Here is a 25,301-nt window from a genome sequence, read left to right as displayed (position 1 = left end):
AAACAATAATATTAATAATCAATACCTTATACCTAATAATCCCGTAAGAATTGATGTTGCAGATATCGACTTGGGAAATCTTAGAATATTACATCATCATAATGCCCGTAAAAAATCCTTTAATGGCACATTGTCCATCAATGTCAAATTGGAGATGATCTTATATACATAAAAAAAAATTACTATAAAATTTAAAATTAACAAAAACAACATAATATACATATACGATTTTATGTTTTATAACTGCGAACGGAATCCTACTACTTCAGTAACCGTGGACCGTCGTGTGACGTAAGCAGAAATAGGCGTCTTTGGTAGATCATCCCCTCTAGACCTTTAAACGAACCGGAACAAAATTGCCTACATAAAACAGCACGCGCTACCGTACGACACGTCTATTATTACTGCGCGGTGTTTGTGTTGAGAGTGTTTTTTTTTCGCCCCAAATCTGTCGGTCGCACACAAAATAATCGTAACAAAACGTCGTCGTTGTTTTGAATTGTTTTTTTTTCATTAAACGTTATCAGTTTGTTGATGGTATTTCTCTAAGCGCAACCAAGTGTCGTCCACCCATAGGAGATGGTCAGTAAAATATATAATATTATTTATTTTTTTGTATTTCTATAATTCTATGAGTGTTTTTATTCACTTAAATACACATCGAATGCGCTAGCTGTTTTGCGCGGGTATGTGTTTTTAAACATATTTTGTTTATTTACATTTATGTTAATCACTTATTTTTTTTTCAATCATTACTTTAAATAAAAACAAATATAATATTCGCGCTTTGTCATTTATGTCATTCATTGTCGTTCGAGACAAACTATACATAACTAAATGCTAAATCAAGACATTTTTATTTAATTACCTATATTAGAACGAGTTATTCGTGTCCCCCTAATTTCAGATGCAAATAATTTATTGATAATAATAATTAATGTTTGGTCAACTTAGTTTATTTTTATTTTTTAATTATTTAAATAACATTTTTAATTTTTACGGTAATCTACTCTCGTAAAACAATTTTTTTTATTTTCATCGTGACAGGTTAAACATGGTAAAGAACTAATTATATAATTTATTGCCTAAAGTATATTTTTAAATAATAGATAAATATAAATACGTTTATAGATTTTAAAATGTCAACTTTCTTATTTTTTAGTATCAATTTTAATACATAAAGCTGTTAAACCAGTATTTTTAAAGACAATATTTTTTTGTAAGATTTATCAAAATTAAACTAATCAAAGTTTTATATTTTAATACTCTAATAAATTAATCTTTAAAACACTGTTAATTATAATTTGTATCTACAACTGCAATAAGGAATAATCATAATTTTTACCTCTAGTTAATAGAACATAATTTGAAAATACCTAATAATTAATAATCATTTAAATTATTCTAGCTAAACTAAATAGGTACCTACGTTAATACAACCCTTAAATTTAAAATATGAATATGATAAGGTTTATTTCAAATTTTACGTATTTAAGAAACTGAGACAACAACACGAAAATGCACTAGGTATTGTTGATAAGGTAAAATATAATATAAATAGTAAAAATATTATGCAACTCTATAGTGATTTATTAATTCATTGATCTTACTCTAAACAAATACAAAACATACACAGCGTAAGGTATTCACATAGTGAAAATATGTAAACTGTAATAATAAATATATTCATCGTTTAACAATATTTGATATTGTTAATGTTTCAGCTTGTCGGGGCGTTTACCTTAACACTATTAGCTTTATTTTGTTTCGGCGGTTCTTTTGGAGAAGAAAGGTGAATTGGTTGTAAAAATATATAATACATAATAATAATTATAATATATAATGTCTACCTGTGATATTCTTTACCGGTGCCTATATCTTTACACACGTGTATAATATTGTCAAAACAGTAATATTAATCACTGAATGTAGAACATTAATCCGTTTACCGTATATATATATATATTTAAAATTAACCTATTAACCTATTTTAAATCGTTCGGACTTGTGTGGTTTTTTAACAAACCAAACAAGGAAAATAATATGAAAAAATATGCAGCAGATACAAAGGGATCGTAACATTTAAATTAATACGTCGTGGTACGTAACTCCTTACGTAACGTTTGATAATAAATAATAATGTCTATAATAGTGTTTAGAATCTAAAGGTATTCTTATATATATATATAATTTGTAAATATGTTATGCAATCAAGTGTTTTAAATCGCGACAACTACTTGACAATTATTTTGAAATCGTGTGAATGATTATCGGTATTAGGTAAAGAATCGATTACAGGTAATGTGTTTAATAATGAGATTCGATGTTGGGTTTCAATAGTTATCTAGGACATGGAGACTTCTCGTCGGGCGGAGATCTTTCGTCCTACCATCATGCGGGAGGCGGCCATAGCACCCACAGCGGCCACGGACATGGTGGGGGTGGTGGCGGCGGAGGCGGTGGTGGTGGCGGTGGTCACGGAGGTGGCGAGCACATTCACAAGGGCGAAGTGATACACAGGCACGTGCACGAGGGCAAAGTGGAACATATTCACAAGCACGTGGGCCACGCCGAGCACGACCACAAGCACGCCGGACACGCGCACCACGACCACAAGCATACAGGCCACGCGGGCCACGACCACAAGCACCACGGCGCGGCCGAGCACAAGCATTCGCATTACGGCAAGGCCGAGCACGGCCACAAGCACGTGGGTTCGGGCGCGCACTCACACAAACACGTCGGCGCCGCTGAGCACTCGCACAAGCACCACGGACAGGCGGATCACGCGCACAACCATCACGGACATGCGGAACACGCGCACAACCACGTGGCGCACGCGGAACACGGGCACAAGCACACGCTGCACGCTCAGCACGGGCACAAGCACCAAGGCTCGGCCGGACACACGCACAAGCACTTGGGCCACGCCAAGCACTCGCACGCGCACGGCGGACACGCTGACCACAACCACAAACATCACGGACAAGCCGAACACTCGCACGGGCACCACGGCAGCTTCGGGCACGGGCACGAACACCACGGCAAGTCCCAGCACACGCACGCGCATCACGCTCAGGCGTCGCACGGCCACAAGCACTCGGGCCACCACGCGCACTCACACCACCACGGCGTCGACGGTCACGGGGGCGGCGGCGGCGGTGGCGGAGGCGGTCACGGCGGTCACGGCGGTCACATAGGGTACCTGGTAAAGAGGAACGACGGCGTGGTGCCCGCCGAGGGACTGAGCAAGTTCTATAAGGCGCCCGTAGTGGCCGCGCAGGAAACTTCGCCGTCGGCGGTTCCGAAGCTCGAGGGCGTGCCGCTGGAAGACATGTTCAGCAAGGTGGAGATCGCCGATTACGGCGGATCGGCTGGCACGACCGAGTGAAGTGAGTGAACGCGATCAATGCGATTGACTTGACGCGATCAAACTCGTTATTCGTCTACGTTTGCCACGATATTATCCATTGTTAAAAAATAATACTATATAACTAATATATTACCATATAAGACAATGTTATTATTATTTGTTACCTTATAAATATTATTTTATTAATTATGTATACACTTTTTTTTTCTGTATTTGTTATTGATATACATTAAATAATATATGATATATATTATTATATTATGTGTTGTTAATATTTATCTTATCATATAGGTAGTAATAATAATAATATGTACATGTTTGCATCACAAAAGAATAATAATATTATTATATATGTTATACAATATTTTGTAATGTAAATAAAAATAACACGTTATTATACGCGCTGTCTCGATAAATTGTTATTCCATCATATAGGTACAAAAACAAAATTAAACACAGTAACGAACAAACATTGTGTATAATGTGTGTGTGTGTGTATTTCGCTAAAACTAGGTTTTTGTAGCGTGAAGGAATGTTTTTTGTCGTGAAAACATTGCGCTCGTTCGGTTTCATTAAACAAAATTAGTCAAGGGTTGTTTTGAGTTGCGCAATATTATAACAGGTGGAAATTGAACCCAATTAACTGTTGTAACTCGCGTTGGGCGATTGCGTAACGCGGTAGGTATACCGCTGTCGGAGCTGTGGAAATGCGGCTTTTCCGACGGATACCTGTTGCTGCGTTATTGTATAAACGGACAACGTACAATGATAATGATAATAAAGATCTAACAATATAATTACGCGGTAGGTAGGTACGATACAACAACAGTAGCAGCAACGTCGACATAACAACAATAATAATAATAATTGGACACTAAACTATTATTATATATACACAGGTAGAATGGAGATGCAGTTGAGTGTTCAATCCATCTTATTGAGCGTGTAACGCAATATCTGAAGCTCGTTGCTGATGTTGTTGGCCAACTCTTGCAGTTGCAATTTCGAGTCCAGCACCTGAACGCTTTGCGTGTACGGGTTATACCGAATTCCGAATTGTTTCGGTATCGTCTTTGCGAATTTTCTGTTAAAAAAAAAACACACATTAAAGTCAGTTGAGTAATAAACAAACATTTTGTCTGCTTCTGACTAGCGGTAGTGGGGTGGGTATGGTGAGTGTGGAGTCGTAACATTATTAATGTAAACGCGTTTGCTGCTTACATGAGTTTGTCTTTGACGTCGTCGAAACTCTCGGCCACGAAATACGTGGGCTGGTACTCGGTGATCGGGTACTCCTGGTCACCGGTCACCTCGGGATCGAACGGCTTCAGCTCCGGTTTGCCCGACAACGAGTATTGGAGTTCACCAATCGACGACAGTAGTCCGGCGCCGTACGCTTTCAGCTCGCCATTTTGTCGGCACAACCCGAACTCGACGGTGAACCAATAACACTGCAACACGTCACACAACATATTATAAATAACATTGCATATAAAAATGTATTTATCGTTACTTTTTCGTAATGTACCGGAATTGTTCACCAAGCACATAATATATTCACTCATAATTTTTTTCTTATACATTTATTCAAATCCTGATTTTTTTTTAACTTTAAAGTATACATAAGGACCTTATTTCTAATTATTTAGATTTTTTTATGTATTTTAAAGAAAGTTCTACTAGCTAGACCGATACAAACTTCTTTTTTTCAAATAAAAATAAACTTATTTTACTGTATATTTTTAAGCAGATGATCGTTTAAAAATATTGGTGAATAAACATTAGCTGTTAGTTTCTGAGTTATTAAAATGTATATGTAAAGACAATATTATTGTCTTACAAAAATATAAAATAAATTTAGTTTTAAATCTAGTATAATAAATATTCCGACAATGTTGAAAAATTATATTTATCATTAAAATAATTTTAATTATTATACAATCATCATATCATAGCCCTCATATCTTCCACACCCATTTATTATACACCAATTATTCTTAGGTAACACAAAGTTGTACAAATGAAAATCTATTATTTCGAATTTCGATTTAGATACAAGAATAAATTTTGAAAAGTCACCTGATTAACAACTTACCGGAAAAAGGATGATTAAAAACAATAAGTCGGTATTACAACAGAACAAATCTAAATATTTGAAAGTACATATAGTCCTTAAATATACTTAGAAGTTGAAACAATCAGAATTTCAATAAATTCATAATTAAAAGATAAATGGGGGTGAGCATGTTAGCCGAATCACTCTGTATATTATGTTGTGTTTGTGACGGTAAACAACAACGCATGAACGACCGTGTAACACGCGAACGTATATATTATTGTACCTACGTCATAAAAGAAAATTAATATCTCAGCCGATACGCCACTATTACGATATTACGATATCGAATTCTTATAATCTATATATTACACATGAAAAGTATGCATATATTGTGTACGGTTGATCGTTACGCACTATCTGTATATAAATAGGGTTATTATTGTTATCCGATACAAAAATTATAATATTATTATGCTTCGGTCACAATAATAATATTATATTTAACACACGCTATAGGTAGGTGCTTTTAATACAACACAAACTAAGAGTTTAAATGTGTCATGCCGACTTCATGGAAAATAATCATTTTCATTATTTTTAGCCTGTTATAATGAAATTATTGAAAAAAACGGATTTTATTCGCGTGATTGCTTACATTTTAATAATAAATAATTGATTATATAGGCATGTAGTTATAATAATATGATGCGTTTGAGTGGGTTCTGATTTTTTTTTTTTAATATAAGTAATCATGAGCGTAAAGAAAGTATTTTTTCTTTTCTTTTACATCTGTATAATATGGTAAGTTGCTAAATGACGTTTTAAAATATATTTACATTTTAATCGCTATAAATATAATAGCTTATTGATTAACAGGGTTAAATCTAAATTAGATCATAATCGACCTATCTCGTACTTGTATCATAGAATCAAAATTGTCAAATTTAAACAGTTTTTTTATGTATAAAAAAATCACCAATGCGTCACAGCAGTTATCAAATAAATCTACCTACGTAAGTATTTCAACGCAACGAAATATAGCTGTTATGGTCAAGTGCATGTGCATGGTGTATAAGATATATATATATAGATATATTGTGCATATGCATTTACCGTAGCCAATTTTTTAACGTAATCATCGGGGGCGCCAAGCGACGCTAGTCCAATTTCTTGAGAGAATTGTGCAAAAGCTGGATTAGCGAACAACGGTACGTGGCCCAACAGTTCATGACAAATGTCCGGCTCAGGCGTGTACAATGGCCGACTGTGATGTCTAATGTACTGTGTGGAATGAAATACTCTGAAAGCTAATCCGGCTAAGAAATCTCTGGATGAAAGAAGCCCACCAACAGGCCTCAAAGTGAATCCGGTACTGTCTGCAATGAATTAAAATCATGCCATAAAAAATAAAATAATTTTTTTTTATCAAAAATGGTTTTTTTATGCGAATATGATAGGTATTATTTATATTATTTTAATAGAATCCTAATATTTTAATTTTCAAAATATTCTATTGCATACGTCATAATATAAGATCTACAGTAATTATAATAATAATTATTATTTTTACCCTTAAGAAAATTGGAAATATCCTCAAATTGTGGTATACAGTCCTCTCTATAACCACAATTTTCAACGAATAAAGGAAATAAGTGATTATATTCATTACATGCATGTGTCGGATACAATTTAGTTAGTTCCCTGAACACCGTGCCCCACGTCTCTACTTCTTGTTGTGTGTATTCAATATGAGGTAATGGATCTCCGCTGTAAATAAAACATTTTATTTTTTAAGTATGGTAATATACTTACATATAAAATGTAATATCCTTTAATAATTCATTAATTATTAAAATTGCATAATTATAATTATTTTATTTTTTTTTTTTTTTGATTAGTAAATTGTAAAAATAATACGCTGTCGATCACATACTGTCTATAATTCAAAGCGGTGTCAGCTAAATACTTCCTCCTCATTCTGTATACAGGATCTGTAAACCCGGGATGATCGGCATTCAATTCAGCTCCATGTGATAGAATCTGATTGGCGTATTTGTCCAAATCTCGGATCCGCAACGGAAACCACGGTACATATACTACAAGACGAACGTCACGGTTTTAAAAACAAAAAAATCCTTTTTCATGTGAGTCCCTTATTCCTCCATCCCCCCATTCATAAGCCATCCTGAAAACACTCACTGTCTTTCACTTTGCTGTCGTTGAGATTGTTTCTAGATACCACCGAACAGTACGTCATCGTGCTCTTCAATATTTCCACCACTTTGGGCACGTTACCACCGGGCGCGCATTCGACAAAAAACTCATACTGGTCCGGTATTCTGTCCGACGACCGGGATTCGATATGCAACAGGTTCACGTTGTATTCCTATACATAAAAATAGAAATCACTGTCAGATTATTATAATTATTATTATTATTATTGGATAACTATAATTTGCAATCATAAATTCATAATATGTTATGATTTGATAGGTTAGTTTTTCCTCGTATAAATAATTTATACAACTTTGAATTACATAAATAGGAAATCACGCATTTGACACTCCTTGCTTAATCTCTGTCAGTAGGTTATGCTACGAAATAATTTATTATTTTATGTACCTTCGTTACGTTAAGATATACTGTAATATAATATATCCCGAACAAACAAGTCGTATCGTGTACATACACTTATGATCCAATAACAGTGTTATTTTGTTGTTAATAGTCAAACAAATTACATATTTAGGTAATTACTAATTGAACTAATGTAGTTCAAAATAATAAAGATATACTGTAAATAGTGTAAATGCATTTACCTTGAAGAGTTTTAACGCCTTGGCCAGAGTTCCGACGCTATCATTTCCCGGTGAAAATATTAGTGTGATGGATTCTTCATCAAGAGGAGCTATGTATGATCCTTTGCGTAACTTAGGTGCCTAGAATAATGCCAAATGTTTTTTTTACATAATATTTATTTCTGACAGATTATATCTGATATGTACTTGTTACATGTGTTATATTATTACATTATTTTATTTTAAGTATATAATTTAATATAATATTATACTTATTTGCATCGATGTTAATACATTTCATATTTAAAACAAAATCACCTGTCTATATGTCCTATACGACGTACATGTATAGTACACAATACATATATAATCGAAACAAAAAAAGTTACATAATATTTTATTTCTTGTTTAAGTTATACCTAATAACTCATTTAAACAAAATAACACAATTAATACTCAAAATATAATAAGAAATATTATAAGAAATATAATACTTATAATTGGTTTCATATTTAATATCATCGTTATGAAATGTTAGTAATTTTACTATCCTAAGTTTTTAAATATATGGACAGTATATACATATTATATAACTATATATATTGGTAAATGACAATATTAATGTGTTAAAACAAACCTTTTTGTTTTATACCCTTATTACAAGATAAAATAATTTATTTGTATATTTCATTCGAAACAAATTTCGCAAATGATCAAATTATTTACATAATGTAAATCGCTTATTTATTGGTAATTTATTAAATTTAGAAACATAAAAAACCGTGTTTAAGTTAAATATAAATGTTAAAATCAATATTTTGTCCTGAATTGTGACAAATATAAAAATATAAAAATTTATATTTTAAAATCATCATCGTCGAAAATGTTATAAAATGTTTCTAAGAGTCTAAATATAATTAAATAAATATTTCTGACAATATAAAAAGTTAATAAGCAGTAAGTATCAAAAAAGAATTATTTATAGTATAAAGTATAATATTTATTTGATTATCATAAAATTACTAGGTAACAAAGAGTAAATGTTTTTATTATTAATAGGAACCAAAAAAAAAAAACTATATAATAATATTTTTTTAAACCAATAAATATTATAATAATAATACATAAAACTATACTTTAATTTTAAATATAAAATAATAATCGTATGTTCTGTGTATAATACAATATTGTTTAATTCGATTACTTACCCCTAAGTTATTTTCTATCACTGTAGCATTTCCGTTCATTGTGTATAAATAGAAAAGTACTAAGGTAAAACTAACGTCTCAAACCTATTCACTCAAACGACGGACAGATAATGCTTTATAGTATGTTAAAGCTAATATATAAACATTTAAACATTAAACCCGTTTTCTTAAATCAATTTTCCCCACTCAAACACAGTGTGATGTAATATTTTTATTAATTTATATACTTATTTAGTTATTTAATTGATGGACGTGGTTATAATTTCGTTCTCATTCCGAGAATAGCGTGATTCCAAGATTGATGTTTATTTGACACATATAATTATTATCTAAATAAAAATATATAACATGGGTGATTATATATTGTATATTTCTATAAGTACTATATTATGTTAATTATTCAAGTTAATTCGAAAAAACATGATAAGTGTGTGCATATTTTTAAATTTATAGATATGTATATAATGTTTATGTTGTTGCGAAAAATTAAGAACTACTTTCACAGTGAATTAGGTACCTATGATGCAACTCGTATGAATTATTGGTGGAATTTCAAGGTAGGTATTACCCGTTAAGAACTAAACGAAACGATAATCAACTTATAAATAATGATAAACCATCCAAATTTTAAAAGCTATTCATCATCATAATAATTCTAGACTTGTTTCTTATATCATTAACAAATATGTAAATTAATTCATTATAAAATAAATTGCGTTTAAAATTAAAATTTGTAAATACATGTTTTGATTTTGAATCAATTAAATGTGACTTGGTGTAAAATGTATTATAATAGAATGATTTTCAACGCTTTTTAAAATTGTAAAATGGTTTTATAAGTTGTTATTAAAATTACATGATAATATTACGAATTTATTAAAATAAAAGTTTATACATTTTAGAAAATAGAAGACCATTATTGAATTTTTGAACATTCAGCATTAAAAAATTGCCAAACTTAATTTTGTATATTTTTATTATTTAGCAAAATTATTTTTTTGGTGTGCTTATAATAATTACTAACGCAATAAATAAATAATTGTATAATTATCACAAGTATAAACAATTTAAAATATAGTATCTGATTAATAAAAAATTTATAATCGTTTTTGCAAATCGTTTAAAAATATTTACCTAATAAAGTAATTGAAATAGTTTAAAAAAACTACTAAATACTAAATATATACTAAATATTTTAAGTTACCTAAATGTATTAATGAAAATCTCAATAAAACTTGATACATATAACAAAATAATTATTTTCTACATTGCAACTATTATTATTATTGTTTTAATATAATAAATATTATAACTACATAAATATATTTTACAATATTTATATGAAGAAAAATATACTGAATATAATACAATCCAGGATACCAATAGTTATCATTACTATATCTTTTATGCAAATATCTAAAGAAAACATATCAAAACATAATGTCTATTAATGAAATAATAATAGTAAATATTAAATAGTACGTATTATGTCAGTCATTTGTTTAATTTTTTAAACATTTTTAATCATACAGTAGTCAGCATAGGTCATTGTCATCTTAACTTAAAACCTTAAAGATTAGTGGATTGAAACAAAAACTAGTTTATCAAAATGTTACTGTTTACATGTATGAATCATTATAATACATCATATTTAATATAAATATATAAATCGGTAATATTTAATTGAAAATGATACAATGGACGTATTTTGAACATCATAACAAATCAAGCTCATTTGATTGTAATTTTTAAATTAACAATCATTATGATTAATTGGTATTATATAATTAATTATCTTTTTTATTAATATCGGCTATCGTATTATATAATGCAATTATTATTTGATGCAACAATGATGTATTTTGCTTTATTATATTATGATTTAATTTAATTTCAGAAAATTACTATATTCGGTATAATTTTCAATAAAAAATGGTTCTAGGTTAAAAGATCTCTAGTCGAAATATCTCCAGTAAAATATTTATCCGGAAAAATTATATTAAAAATCTCATAAGTAGGAAATAATTTAGTTATAAAATCAATAAATATAATCGTTTAGGTTGCAACTAACCTGTTTTCATAATTATTATATAAAAAATATCCAATAGTTTAAAATTTTAGATTGTATACAATTGGTCTTAAATAATTTAAGGCGTTTTTATTGCCATACTGATTAACTATACTGTTAGTAATCGTTCATCGTGATCATTATATTTTTTTTCTTTTCAAATTGTTTTCGCCTGGCAGATACTGTTCCATTTTAACTTACAAATAAGTAAATTAATTATGAATTATAATATTATATTATGTAATTATATGTAATATATATTATTTTTTAAATAGGTACATTATTCATACTATACCTCTTGTAACGACAATTCTTTTTTTTTAAATGTTATAAATTTCCATATGGAAACATGATTAGCTACCAGTGCACCGTTGAACATGGTAATTTAACAATAAGGAACCGTATGCCTGCATACGACGATTCGCCGCCTAGTGATCACAGTTACTAATTTAGTATTTGAAAATGTCTAATATTTTAAAAATATTGTCTAATGACGACTGTGATATAATATATTATTATTATTATTATTAAATAGATATTTTGTATAAGAGATATTTATATAGGAGATATTTAAAATTATTAAAAAGCTGAGCAAGTGAGTACCGCTTTGGTGTACAGTATGTGCCAAGTAGTTCACTGCTGTAATATATGTTAAATTTTAATTTAATGATATATTATTTTGTATACGAAAAACAATTCTGAGCAGAGACGGTCTTTCATCCATGTCATAAAGTACATTTCATGATATGTTAAATGATACGGTTTAAAGTGAAATTGTACTATTATTTTTTTATTGGTATATTTTCTAAGGATTATTAGTAAATGTGTCAAAAGTTAAAGGAATGGCCAATACATAACAAGTACACCAGTCGTGGGAACCTAAATATTTCAACCATTTGTTTCTGTAGAACAATTAGTACAGTATAGCTTATACAGTTTGGGATATAAGAAATAAGAAATATAAGGAAGGAATTCTTTTAGAAAACAAAGTAATAATTAAAATAATCCAATAACTAATAATAAATACTTCAAAACTTATTTTAATATTATATATTTTAACTGCACCAATTTAATAACTACTAAAACATTATTATTTATTTTTAAAAAAAAACCCTAACTTTTTACATAACAGCTAATACTTGAGGGTTTTAAGCTGATGTACAGTTTGTTTTGAAAGAAGGATGATATTAATATAAAGAATTGCTATTTTCAAGGTTATAATTATTTTAAATCTGAGTGATTTAAATCACTTAAAATTAAAATAATATAATAATTAACTTAATTAGTCATTAGATTTAGCAAGAAAAAAGATAATATTTTTCATTCCATACTTCGTATTAAGCAAAATTTTAGAACTGAATTTCAACCTTGTCAAATTAACCAATTCTAATTAAAGTTCATTTTGTTCATTTTTAAGGTAGAATATAAATACCTACTTACCTATAGCTAAAATATCTAAACATATTTTCGAAGAATAATTAAGTTTCTTGGTGTTAAAATATTCATATATATTTATGAATTATTAATAAATTACCTAACCTAACCTATGAATTATTTTAATTGACACTAAGGGGATATAAAATATAAATTCATTTTAAGCTTTTATTACGCAGTGTATGTATTGTTAATTGTTATTATTATAATTATTTTTTATTAATTTTATTCGATTAATTCTATTGCAGGTTAGGTTATTTATAATATTTAATTATCAAGTTAATTTCATTATAATATAGTGTATCATTTATGTTTTTAACTGTTAAAATAACTATCTATTATTGGCACATTTTTTGTAGTTTAAATTGGTTACTAAATTATTATCATACTTAATTCATACATTCCTTAAATATTATATTATATTTTAGTGTTAAAATTGTCTGTGACTGTGCCCATTGCCCAATAGTAAACGTAATGATCACGTAACATCTTTATTTTTATTTAATTTCATTGGAAGTATCCGATTTTAAAATGAATGATTGATTATACAGTGGGTTAAAAGATCTGTTCTATAAAAATTAAAATTATTGATATAGCTGTAACTGACAGAAATGTGTTAAAAATAATTTTTGTTACAATAATTTATATAAAATTATTATTTTAAACTAATAATTTTATATGAACATTATAATTACTAATTAGTAGAAGTAATAGTTTCAACAATTTTAAAGAAAAATATTGAATACCCTTATTAATTATAACAAATTTGTAATATTTTATGCAGTATTTGTAAATTTATTTATTATTATTTATCAATACATACTAAAAAACATTTTTATTAGCTATGATAGATGTATATGTGTTTACATTTTATTAAAATATAAATATCCATTTACTATTCATAATATCCAATTAAAACTTATTGTTTGAAATGGCCTAAACAATAAATACAAAAATTATTATAAAAATTAGATAGCTACCTGTATGCCGTATACTCATTGTATATTTCTTAAAATTCTTTGTATACATAACATTATTTAATTATCTACATAATGTTAAATTTATTTGACTATAGATAAAATATTTATATTAAATCATGATTAGTCATTTGTTTATTCAATTTAGTAATTACTTAATGTCTTATAATTTTCATCAATTTATGAATTAATGAAAAATGATTTATTTTTATTATAAATTATATCATGTAGGTCATTTTTTAAAAATGTGTTTTTAATTTAATCTTTAATTTTATTAAATTTACATTTTCTATTGTGCAATAAGAAATAACAATTTGCTTATTAGTTGTTACTAATATTTAACTGTATAAAATTAATGGATTATATATATACATTTAAATATATAAATACATAATAAATACTTGTAAAAGAAAGAAATGTACCAAGTATCCAATTAGAATAATTTGCAGTTCTCAAGAAAAAAAATCATACATAGACTTAATCTTGTGTATGTTTTATGTATACTTCTTATAATACGCGTACTTAAATTAAATTAAAATGTAAATGAAAGAAATATTTTGTACTTCGTTAAAATAATTTTAGTTGATCAGTAGATAAATTAAAACGTTAGTTTTTAACGTTTCAACAATAAAAATAATAATAAATCTTCTATTTTTTTATTATATAGGTACCTAATACCTACACTATAAAATTATTCAAATTGAAAACAATACTCATGAAGATTGAATGTCGTATCAAAAATAATAAAACAAAAATCAAAAACAAACAAATATAAATCTAAAATAGTCGTAAAATCCGAACGTGAAACGAGGTGCATATTAGAGGGGACATTATATTATAACTAAACGAATGATTCAGATGAGATTCTCATATGGCACTCCTTCCGGTTGCATCAGTATACCTCCACCCTTGGACACAGAAAGTTTTTTTAAGAACTTCAGAAGATCTGCTCTTATACCAAAATAAAATATTAATCGTCCAAATTAATATGTGTTTTATACATAGATATAATATCGTCCAAATATTAATTATTTATACAGTTACTACAAATGTTTACGGTAAGCAATAATCAATAACAAAATAAAAATGTATTAACAATTTAATAGGTAGTTAATTCACACTAATATATTATTATATCTATGTAAAGATTAAAAATTTAGATAGTAAAATAAATCGTTTCGTTTTATTATAGGAGCTTATTGATTTACTTATATTTTATTAATTCGATATCTACTATAATTTTTTTAATAGTGAAACGAATATATTATATTTTATCGTTCTATTAATCTCATCACTCGTGCATAGTCCTACTAAACATAAAACATATTGTATAAACGTCACTAGACTATTTTGTTTCAATTAAACAAGTGTTCTTTTACTTAGGGACTAATAAACGATTCGTGATAAAGATATTATTATTTGTTCAAATAATATCACGCAGCAGTATTAAAACATTCACTTTTTGAATAATTGTTTGTTATGTTTATAAAACTGTATTAGGTTATAAATAACAATGCATTTAGTAGGTATTTAAAATAATCCTATTAAAAAAATATCAATTTACCTAATAGGATGTATATTGTGTAAATAGACAATTACTATTATTACTATTATTATAATTATTAATATGCCATGCCAGAGACATTTGATTATAATTTTGTGTTCAAAAATGTCAAGAAGAATATATCTTTAAAATATTTCAATAAGTATTCAAACTTAACAAGTTTGAGGAATTTTACAAAATAATTTTGTGTAAATAAACCAGTAAGCCTGTAGAAAAACTATATAATTAATACATCATTTACAAAATAGGTATTTTCTTACACATAATTATGCATGAAATATAAATGATTTTATAATAAAAATTATATTTTCTTTATTGGAGAAATGTTTTATTGTAAAATATATATATTATATATAGTTATTAATGTTATTATATATATTTATATACATTATATCTTACACGTCTATAATAACAGATTCTTGGATTTACAATCAATATTATTTATTTATTAAAAATTTCAAAACAAAAAAAATATGTTTCTATCAATTGTTTTTAAATTTCAAAATATATTAATGATACCAATTTATTATTTATTCTGCAAATTAATAAATAAAATTCTGTTAATTAATGTTAAATTCAATATAATATGAATAATCATATCCCTTTACCAAAACTTACACGTCATTATATATTATTTCAAAAATACTGCAATAAAATATTGGCTCAATATTGTGATTTATACTGACGTTCCTATCAATACATTTACAGTATATGACACTTAATTTAATTCAATATTTGAATGTTATTATAATAAGTAATAACTAATAAGACTTAAAAAATGTACAACTTCAGTCATAATTAATCGCCGAGTATTGAGTATAATATAAAACTAACAAACCAAAAGTCTTTAATTTAAAAATAAATAATTACATTTTTGAGTAAAATTATGTATAAAAAAATAAAAACAAATTTAAAATTGATAACTACCTATTTTATTCTTACTACAGGTGTTAGATGATGTTTTTTAACATTGTTCTTAATAGGTTTATTTAAGATCATTACTAAATCATTGTTTTAAAAGTGGCTCATTATTTATATGTACATCTGTTATATTATGACTATTAATACAAATAATAGGTAATAATATAAATTGTTATTATTAACCATAATTTGTAATAATATAAATTTAATTTCTAAAATACTACCTGAAATGATAATATTCTATTTTACAAATTTAATATTTATAAAATAACGCATAAATTAACATTTAACCAGAATTTATTCAAGTAGTTTTAAAATATTTATTTATCAGTTACTATAAATATGTTGTAATTCTATTATTATTGTAATTCCTGCAGTATACAAAATTACTAAACATATGCTTCAACTAATCATAAGTCAACTAAATAGTTTCAAAATATTGAATTGTTGTGGTCTTGTGGATATTTTATAAATCAATTACATTCTTATGGCTCTTAATAAACACATATATATGCAATATGCACGTGCATATAAGTGTTTGTATCAACGTGTGTGCATGTATAAACATATTTAATACCAATATCATTGAACAAGCGACAAAGACGAAAAAGACATTACTTGGATCTATTTGGATATAATGTCCTAAATATGTAAACCGGTTAATAAATTAGATAAGTTTATGACTGTGCAGGCGCTAAAACCGAACAAATTGACGACGCTGATTACCATAATCCGACAATCGCTTTTAAAGTTCTTCCCTCTACCTCTAATTTCAGTATCCAATGTGTCCCGTTCTTGGCGTAGGATTACAAAATTTTATTAAAAATCTGGTTTTTGAAGTTCCCACATTAGTGTGGGACATTTAGAATTTCATATTTATTTATTTTTTATTATCTTCAATTATGTAGGTAAAAATATGATTAGCATTTTCCCTATTGTTTCAGTAGTATATTAGATTTATTTATTTTTAAATAAATAGCTAGGTGCCCAGGTGTTATTTTATCCGCCTTGAAAGTCGATGGGCGTTGAATCTCGAGAACCATTAAACAAAAGAACTGATGACAAATGAGCGTTACTACCGTAACCTGACAATAGAGCCTCATTTTTTTTTGTAGTTTATTATTTTTATTTTATTTAAATAAAGGAAAAATAATGTTCACGTCATCCTTCAAACGGAATAGTAATATTACAGCTGTCTTGTTGCTATGATTAGTTGTTGTATTATCTTCAAATAGACCATGCGCGTAATAATTTAAAACGATCCTCAAAATGGACTTAATGCACGTTTTGTTGTTTTAGTATCATCGGTCACCAACGATACTACATATTTTCAAACAAGACAACTGAGTGGCCAACAATATGGCTTAGACTATAATTTACAAAATCACACGCAACATGAAGAAAAAATTGCAGACCGGTCAAGAACACTATTCGAGTAAGCTATGTATAATATAATTGTGTTTAGTTTAGTCAATGTGTGAATATTTTTAATAAGTTTTTTTTTAATAGCCTTTTTAGTTTTTAGTTTTTAGTAGGTATAAAACTAAAATAAATTACTAATAAATAAGGTTCGGATTTGAAGGCAAATTACTTTTATTTTTGATAATGATAGAAAAATAATTATTAAATAACAACGTGCTTCATTTAATTTCTAAGATAAAAATTATTTTTTCTTTTTTTGACGTTTTTACCTATATTATATTGTTTATTCCCTTTTTTGTTGTTTTTGTTTTTTTTTGTTTAATTATTAATTTATCATAATAGTTGTAAGTTGTATATACTTACATTTTTACGGGACAAATTGATAAAGGTTACCAAGACCATCTTTCATTATCAATGTTATGTTTAAAATAACCTTTAATAAATATGCTTTATTATTGCTGTTATAGATGCTTTGATAAAGTTAATTTAGCGTTTAATGAAGTGACTCCCTATTTAGATCAAAACGTGTTCCCTAATGGTGAAATTTAAAATTGTTTGTCAATAACTGCTTTTTCCTGTTGCCTTTTTTTCGCGTTTCAAGGGATTAATTCATTATGTTGCCTTTAAATCCAAACCTTACTAATAAATAATAATACGTAATTAATGCATAAATATAAAGAACAAATGCAATAATATTTATTTTAGCTATAAGTTTTCCATATTATAATTTTATCACATTTGTCTTCACGTGATGTGTGAACATAATTAAAATATTGTATTTTCGTAGTTGGGATAATCCAAAAGTTGTATCTAAAGAAGGGATAAAAGTTCATTCAAAAGGAATTGATACAAATTTGGAAACCGAAAGAGTTGAGAACAATGTTTGGTGGCCGTGGAAAAACTATGACGATTGGCTGAATGGTAGGGGATTAAAATCAGAACAGCCAAAAAAATCAGAAAAGAAGATTCGAAAGGAAAAAAAACATAAAAAAAAGAACAGAAAAAATGAAAAGAAAAAAAAGAAGTCAAAACCTGGTAAAAAATTTAACGTTACAGTCAAAAGCAGTGATCTTTTTTCGGTCAATACCGAAGACAACGAAATTATAAAAAAAGAATCGATACCCGAAATACTTTACGAGGCATCACCGATTGATATAATTTTAAGAAATTCTTCTTTAGTTCCAACCTTGGTAAAATATACATCCAGAAATTATACTTATGGTACGTTTGAATTCATTAGTAAATGATATCATATAAAACAATACATAATCTATATAATCAGTATACAGCATTAAGACGTATAATGTACTACAGTTATTTTTTTAATTCGTGTAATTGTTTCAATACATAATCATTTAGTAAATAAGTATTTAAATTATTTTCTGACACATTAATTAAATTTGGTTAAACAATATTATTTTTAAATGCTACTTTGTAACGATTAATGAATTTAATTTTTATTTCGCCCATCGAATATAATTCAAAGTTACAAAATATAAAATATTTTATATAAATTTAAAATAAATGAAAATAATAATAATATTATTACTTATTAGTATAGCATTTTATATGTCTGATAGCATGTAACTATAATGTCTAAAAAAGAAACAATTCGACCTAGATTTTAATAATTTTTGACCCGTTTATGAATATCGATCATATTATAATTGTCATTACAAACTATATAATCAGCAATACCATTACTACCCGAGTTATTATAATATAAATTAAAATTTAATACAACCGATAAACAAAACGGAGTCACGACAATCATATTAAAATAATAAACGAGTATGCAATAACAATAAGATATTTGATAATGTACGTGATGGAGTGCTAGATTTGAGGTATGACAATTGTGGTATTACCTCGTGTTACACGATAAACAGTTAAATGCGACCTTTATACGTACATCTTTTCGTTCAAATATTAAATACATTTTATTAATAATTAAAAATCGTTATATTACAATAAATTGTTTTCCAACATAATAAATGAACTATATTGACTAAGTGCTATAAGTCTATTTTTAGACCTAACCAAAGCAAAAAATTTTATATGTATGTAGTATGTGTGATCATAACTTATTTTTTGAAACGACATGTCCGTATTGCAATAATTGTTAAAACGAAATACCGATCTAACAATCTTAACGATTTCAGGGTCGAGATATTTCATAATAATATAATATTATGTACAATTTAGTAATAGATAATGGGTAAAATAAAATTATAAATAACAACTATTAACTATTAAAGATAAGATTAACGATAAAAATTTTAATTTATATTCAATAAATGAAATAAACCACGTTCTATGTAATTACTAATATCGACCAAAATGTAGCAAGAACATAAAATGCATGCGACTACCAGACTACGTAATACGTATCGATCATTTTTAGTACCAGTTTAACCATGATCTACTATATAGGCCTCAAACACGACCAAGGTCTTCATCAAACACTTTAATTAACATCTTCAAGTTCTTGTTGTAACTGTATTTTAAATAACATTTTTTTAACACACGCGTTCTGATGAAACTTCATATTCAGAACCCCTCCCCAAGGCATTGTTTTGCGCCTTACTCGTTTACGCATAGATAACTTATTAAACGTGTATTTGATTTAATTTCGCGGGATTTTTTAAATAAACAACACCATTATGCTCCGATGGTGTGTAGTCGACCGGGTGTGTAGTAATAATACTGTCTAACCTTTATTGTCTTAATGTTTCGTGTAGATGTTAACGAATGCTTGACAAATAACGGAGGTTGTGAAGGACTTTGCATCAACACTCCGGGATCGTACAGGTGTCATTGTCCGCCTGGCTTTATGGTAGCTGACACCAAATGTGAAGGTAAACAATAAACTATATAATAATATGTGGGTACTGCGTAAATATATTTCATATAGGTTCGTGTATATTTAAATGTTTTGATTAAGCAATAATTATATAGGTAATCTAAAATAATATATGGAATCACTATGTACATAGCCACAAAAATAATAATAATAATATGTACTGAATATGTAGATTGTAGATACATAGATACACAGGACCAGGACGTTTCATATCGTAACGTACCTACCAAAAAACATTTTTTTTTTTTTTTTAATTAGTGTATTAAGAGCCACATATTATTACAATTTTAAATATTTTTTGGTTTACCTATCTAAAATTATTATATTGATGGGATCATAATATATTTATGATGTTAATATTTTAAAAGTTGAATTAAATGTTCATTATAATATGGCTTAGTTTTAAAGTAAAGCCGAGAGAGATAAGTAAAAGAGTATATATTATGTATAATATTATGAATATGACATATTATATAGTAGCTATTAAATAGGTGGTCGTTTATTACAAAATAAACACAGTGACTTTCTGCATATTATTTTAAACTATAATATATTGTTGTTGATCAATATGTTAATATCACGTTGAAATAATATTATTTCCGAAGTTATTTTAGATTTAGAAACTATTTTAAAATGAACATTTTAATTAAATTTGTGTTTATACATTTAAAACAACAACATAGGTATTAATAACAATTGTGTAAGAAGATCTACGTAAACGAAATAAATCAATTGACACAATACCTTCGAGCACTTTAATCAATACAAAATTTTATCAGACTTAAAATTCAACTGACACTTATCATAATAGCTATCTCGTGCGGTACATAGTGCATACCATATAACATAATATTATGTACCTAACTAGGAATATCTATATTTATATATAATGTATCATATATTACGAATAAATTATGGTCGTCCCACGCGTGCACTTTATCTATCTATTTATATATACATAAATATCGATTTCAACGCACTTATACGCGATCTCTAGACGTTGTCTCAACGACAAAGACTCACTTGAAAACGCGTTCATAATACCGATCACACTTTCAAACGTTCTTTGTAAAATAACTATAGAAATATAGATGTTACCAATGTTAAACTTAACCTATATAGTATTATTATTATATATTACTAAGTATGGGCACATTATAACATCACACTGTGGTTGACCACTTTTGCACTCATAGCTCGACACGCAACCTGCAAGAACAAAATTCCGTTTTTTTAATAATATAAACCCATTCGTTTGGATCAAATGTATGTTTTTTAATAATAAAAAATAATATATGAACCCCGATTTTCCCTTTCTTTTTTGGGTCCGATCTATGATCGATATTAATACTCTGAACTAATTAATTCATTAATTTATCCTCGTACGAATGAAAACCATGGTAATAACAAAAATTATATGAAATAATATTTATATTTCTTTTAATAACTGAAATATTTCAATCTCGTGACCTCGGATTAATATAGAGTTTCCGGGAGGAGATGGGGAATACAGAAATAAACAGTTTTCGATGATTTTCAAATTTGTAATTATTTATGTGTGCTCATGCGCAAAAAAACTTACATTTATTTTAAATAGCAATAGGTGTTTCAATACCATAATCGAATAAACTGATATTTCAAGCTTTTAACCTTTTAACTGTGGCTCTAAAACCAAAATTGAATACATCCAGCCAATGTTTTAATTTAAATTATCGAGTAAAAAAAAATACGATAAATCTGAAAACTTCAAATTGGAAATTTGAAAAATCGTAGTATAATCGTTGAAAAATTCAATGCACATAGTTTAATAAAGTCAATATTATAGCTTGTGCTTATATTGTATACAGTACTATAGTACTACAGACTATATTCGACGGGTTTGAAATGCAAATTAGAGACCAACAACAGCCAACTTTAAATTGTGAACATATCATGTTAACTCAATTTGCTTAGGTGTAATAACCTACATTTAAGACAAATTATAATACATTTGTTGATAGGTACTATAGATATTATTTAATATTATTTCAAACATTAAATAAACCCATGTATACTATCCTGCATGGCTGCATGCCTTCGTTGCTATATCGACATACCGTTTACGATTGTGTTAGTGATAGAAGAGACATATATTTCTAAAACTTGTGAAATATAACTTAGAAAACTTAATTTAAACCTTTTCAACAACCCGGTTCACAAGACCACTTAATGGGAATTCCCAAGCAACTACCCCATAACTGGACAGAATTAGGTATAAATATTGAAAGTCATTTTTAGTTCGAAAGATCGAAGGTAATGTGTTGCAGCATACTAACGTGTATAATAACATAATAGTATTTTAATTACTAAAGAAACCGTAGAAATTTCTCTATAAATCGGTAAAATTATAAAAACCAAAAAAATTTAATACGAAAGGCCACGAAAAACCATTTTTTTTTTTTAAACTTTGTACATACGTTTTTTGGGTGAATGATTCGTTTTTGGAATTCGGAATTTCACATGCATTGTCAGGTATATTGCCAGAACGATTTGCGCGCAAAAAAATGCAAAATATTCGATATTTTTTTATTTTTATTTTTTGTAATATGTCTCACGTCAGTTTTTAATGATTTATCCGTGTAAAACTAATTTTACGTTTTTTTAAGTGCGTCGAATATTCGTGATGCTTCTACAAATGTGCTTGTGTGCTTAAAGATTTTTAATTTTAATTTATTAATTTATATTGAGTAGTATTGTTAGATGTTACTGCAGTTATTCTGTTTCATAATATATTCATAGGTATATAAATCTTTTATAATCCAATTATCATAATTATTATGTCACCCGTAAAATAATAAACTATAACATTAGTGTTGTTATTCGACCTTAAATATTAAACTTGTAAACTATTATCTTGTAGCATTATTGTTAATCATACAACTGCTTTAGATTCTGAACTACCACAAATCGCATACTATGTAAAAACAACCCATTAAATAAATAAATATTAATCTATCGGACCGGTTTCCTATTCGTTGCGATCGCCGCATACACCTCGCGCGCCCTCCAACGCGTACCAATACTCAATAGTATTTGCCAAACGCCTGTAAATAACTATAATAAATAGGTAACTTATGTGTTGTGCCTGACGCGCGTGTTGCAGACATCGACGAGTGCTTATTGCGCAACGGGCACGGGCCGTGCCAAGGAACGTGCACGAACACCTGGGGAGGATACAAGTGTTCGTGTCACGGCATTCCGGGCACCAGGCTGGCCGACGACCGGCACACTTGCGACGATGTGGACGAGTGTCGGGACGGCACTGCCGGGTGTTCGCACCAGTGCATCAACACCGTGGGATCTGCGTTCTGCGTGTGTCCGGACGGATTGCAGTTGGATGACGGGTGGAAAACGTGCGTGGACGTGGACGAGTGTTCGGACCCGGAACTGCAGCAGTCGCCGAACGTTTGCTCCGAGCGCGGTTTGACGTGTTTCAACACGTACGGTTCGTACAAATGCGCGTGACCCAATAGGGTGGATTACGATATTGTACTGTGGATTTAGTTAACGACGCTGTACGACGATACTATTATATTATTGTCACCACGTCTTAAATAATAACACAACACTGCTAGCAACATGTGCACCGATTATTTAAAACTCACTAATTCATAATATTAATTGACTAGTCACGAGTGCCGTTGTTGTTGTTGTTGTGGTGGTGATGATTATTGTTGCCTCTTGTTATTAATTATTATATAACCTATTGGTCGCATATTGTTTTAATCTTAATTATAATTATCATTAGCTTTTACCATTCACACCATGATTTGTTAACTTTTTTTTTTATACTTTTGATATTTTACAAATGTATTTATTACACATAATTTATGTATACACGCATTAGCCACTTACAACTCAACGACTAATAAATCACGATTAAAATAATATATATTAATATGTTTGTCACGAAATTCATGAAATTCATGAAATTTTTAACCCGTTATTTAATCAGCAATAGAGTTATACCTATATGTGATACGTAAAACCACTTGTACTTAACCATTTTAACCATGCAAGCGTCATACCATTAAATATAGATGGTCATATTATTGTTTAAAATATTTACTATTTTATGTATCAAATATTATTGAATAAATACCTATTTTATTTTATCTCCGTCGTACATTTTGAAACCCTGAACATTTCGACTCAATTTCATAAGTTAAATTTTTCCCTACTACTTACAAACACAACAAATTAATAAATTACTTTTAAAAAATCTGAAACCGAATGTTAAAGTAGATTTAAACCAAAATGTCACTTGGTACAACATAAGAGTGTATCTCTATATACATAATAATGAAGTAGCGAAAACCAAGTAATAGTACGGGCGGGTGATGCGACGCGGTGGGTCGGGAGATTACATTGTCCACAATATCAATTAATGATAAAATACGTTGTAAAACATTGATGAAGTTTTAAGGGCTACGGGATTTTGTATGGAATTTTTAAGGGTAAAAAAGTGCACGGGGACAGCTAATATGGTGTATATCTAAGAAATTATGAAATAATAATGCTATAAGAAATTTATACAATTACATCCACTTATATATCGAAAATTACACCTAATTG

General features: G+C 28.2%; 3 protein-coding genes across 3 annotated transcripts; 2 read left to right on the top strand and 1 right to left on the bottom strand.

Annotated features, from left to right (window-relative positions):
- Positions 1 to 379: 379 nt before the first annotated feature.
- On the top strand, positions 380 to 3,772 carry LOC132920234 (histidine-rich glycoprotein-like). The gene is made up of 3 exons (XM_060982466.1): positions 380 to 582; positions 1,725 to 1,792; positions 2,341 to 3,772. Exons 1-3 carry the CDS (start codon positions 580 to 582, stop codon positions 3,389 to 3,391), a joined length of 1,122 nt encoding a protein of 373 aa, XP_060838449.1. The 5' UTR covers positions 380 to 579; the 3' UTR covers positions 3,392 to 3,772.
- On the bottom strand, positions 3,691 to 9,588 carry LOC132920233 (protein henna). Its single transcript, XM_060982465.1, has 8 exons — positions 9,439 to 9,588; positions 8,252 to 8,371; positions 7,632 to 7,818; positions 7,366 to 7,528; positions 7,003 to 7,199; positions 6,546 to 6,808; positions 4,595 to 4,824; positions 3,691 to 4,457 (listed from the first exon to the last, which is right to left on the bottom strand). The coding sequence occupies exons 1-8, from the start codon at positions 9,475 to 9,477 to the stop codon at positions 4,298 to 4,300; spliced, it is 1,359 nt and encodes a 452-aa protein (XP_060838448.1). The 5' UTR covers positions 9,478 to 9,588; the 3' UTR covers positions 3,691 to 4,297.
- Positions 9,589 to 14,766: 5,178 nt separating this feature from the next.
- On the top strand, positions 14,767 to 24,841 carry LOC132920998 (uncharacterized). The gene is given in 6 exon segments (XM_060983785.1): positions 14,767 to 14,841; positions 14,843 to 14,975; positions 17,702 to 17,837; positions 18,612 to 19,045; positions 20,566 to 20,682; positions 23,830 to 24,841. Coding segments are annotated over 6 exon segments (1,257 nt in total). The 3' UTR covers positions 24,192 to 24,841.
- The last annotated feature ends 460 nt before the right edge of the window (positions 24,842 to 25,301 follow it).

The sequence above is a fragment of the Rhopalosiphum padi genome, chromosome 2, assembly GCF_020882245.1.
Source record: "Rhopalosiphum padi isolate XX-2018 chromosome 2, ASM2088224v1, whole genome shotgun sequence".
Lineage (NCBI taxonomy): Eukaryota > Metazoa > Arthropoda > Insecta > Hemiptera > Aphididae > Rhopalosiphum > Rhopalosiphum padi.
The sequence above is the reverse complement of the archived record's forward strand: the minus strand, read 5'-3'. Positions and strand labels throughout refer to the sequence as shown.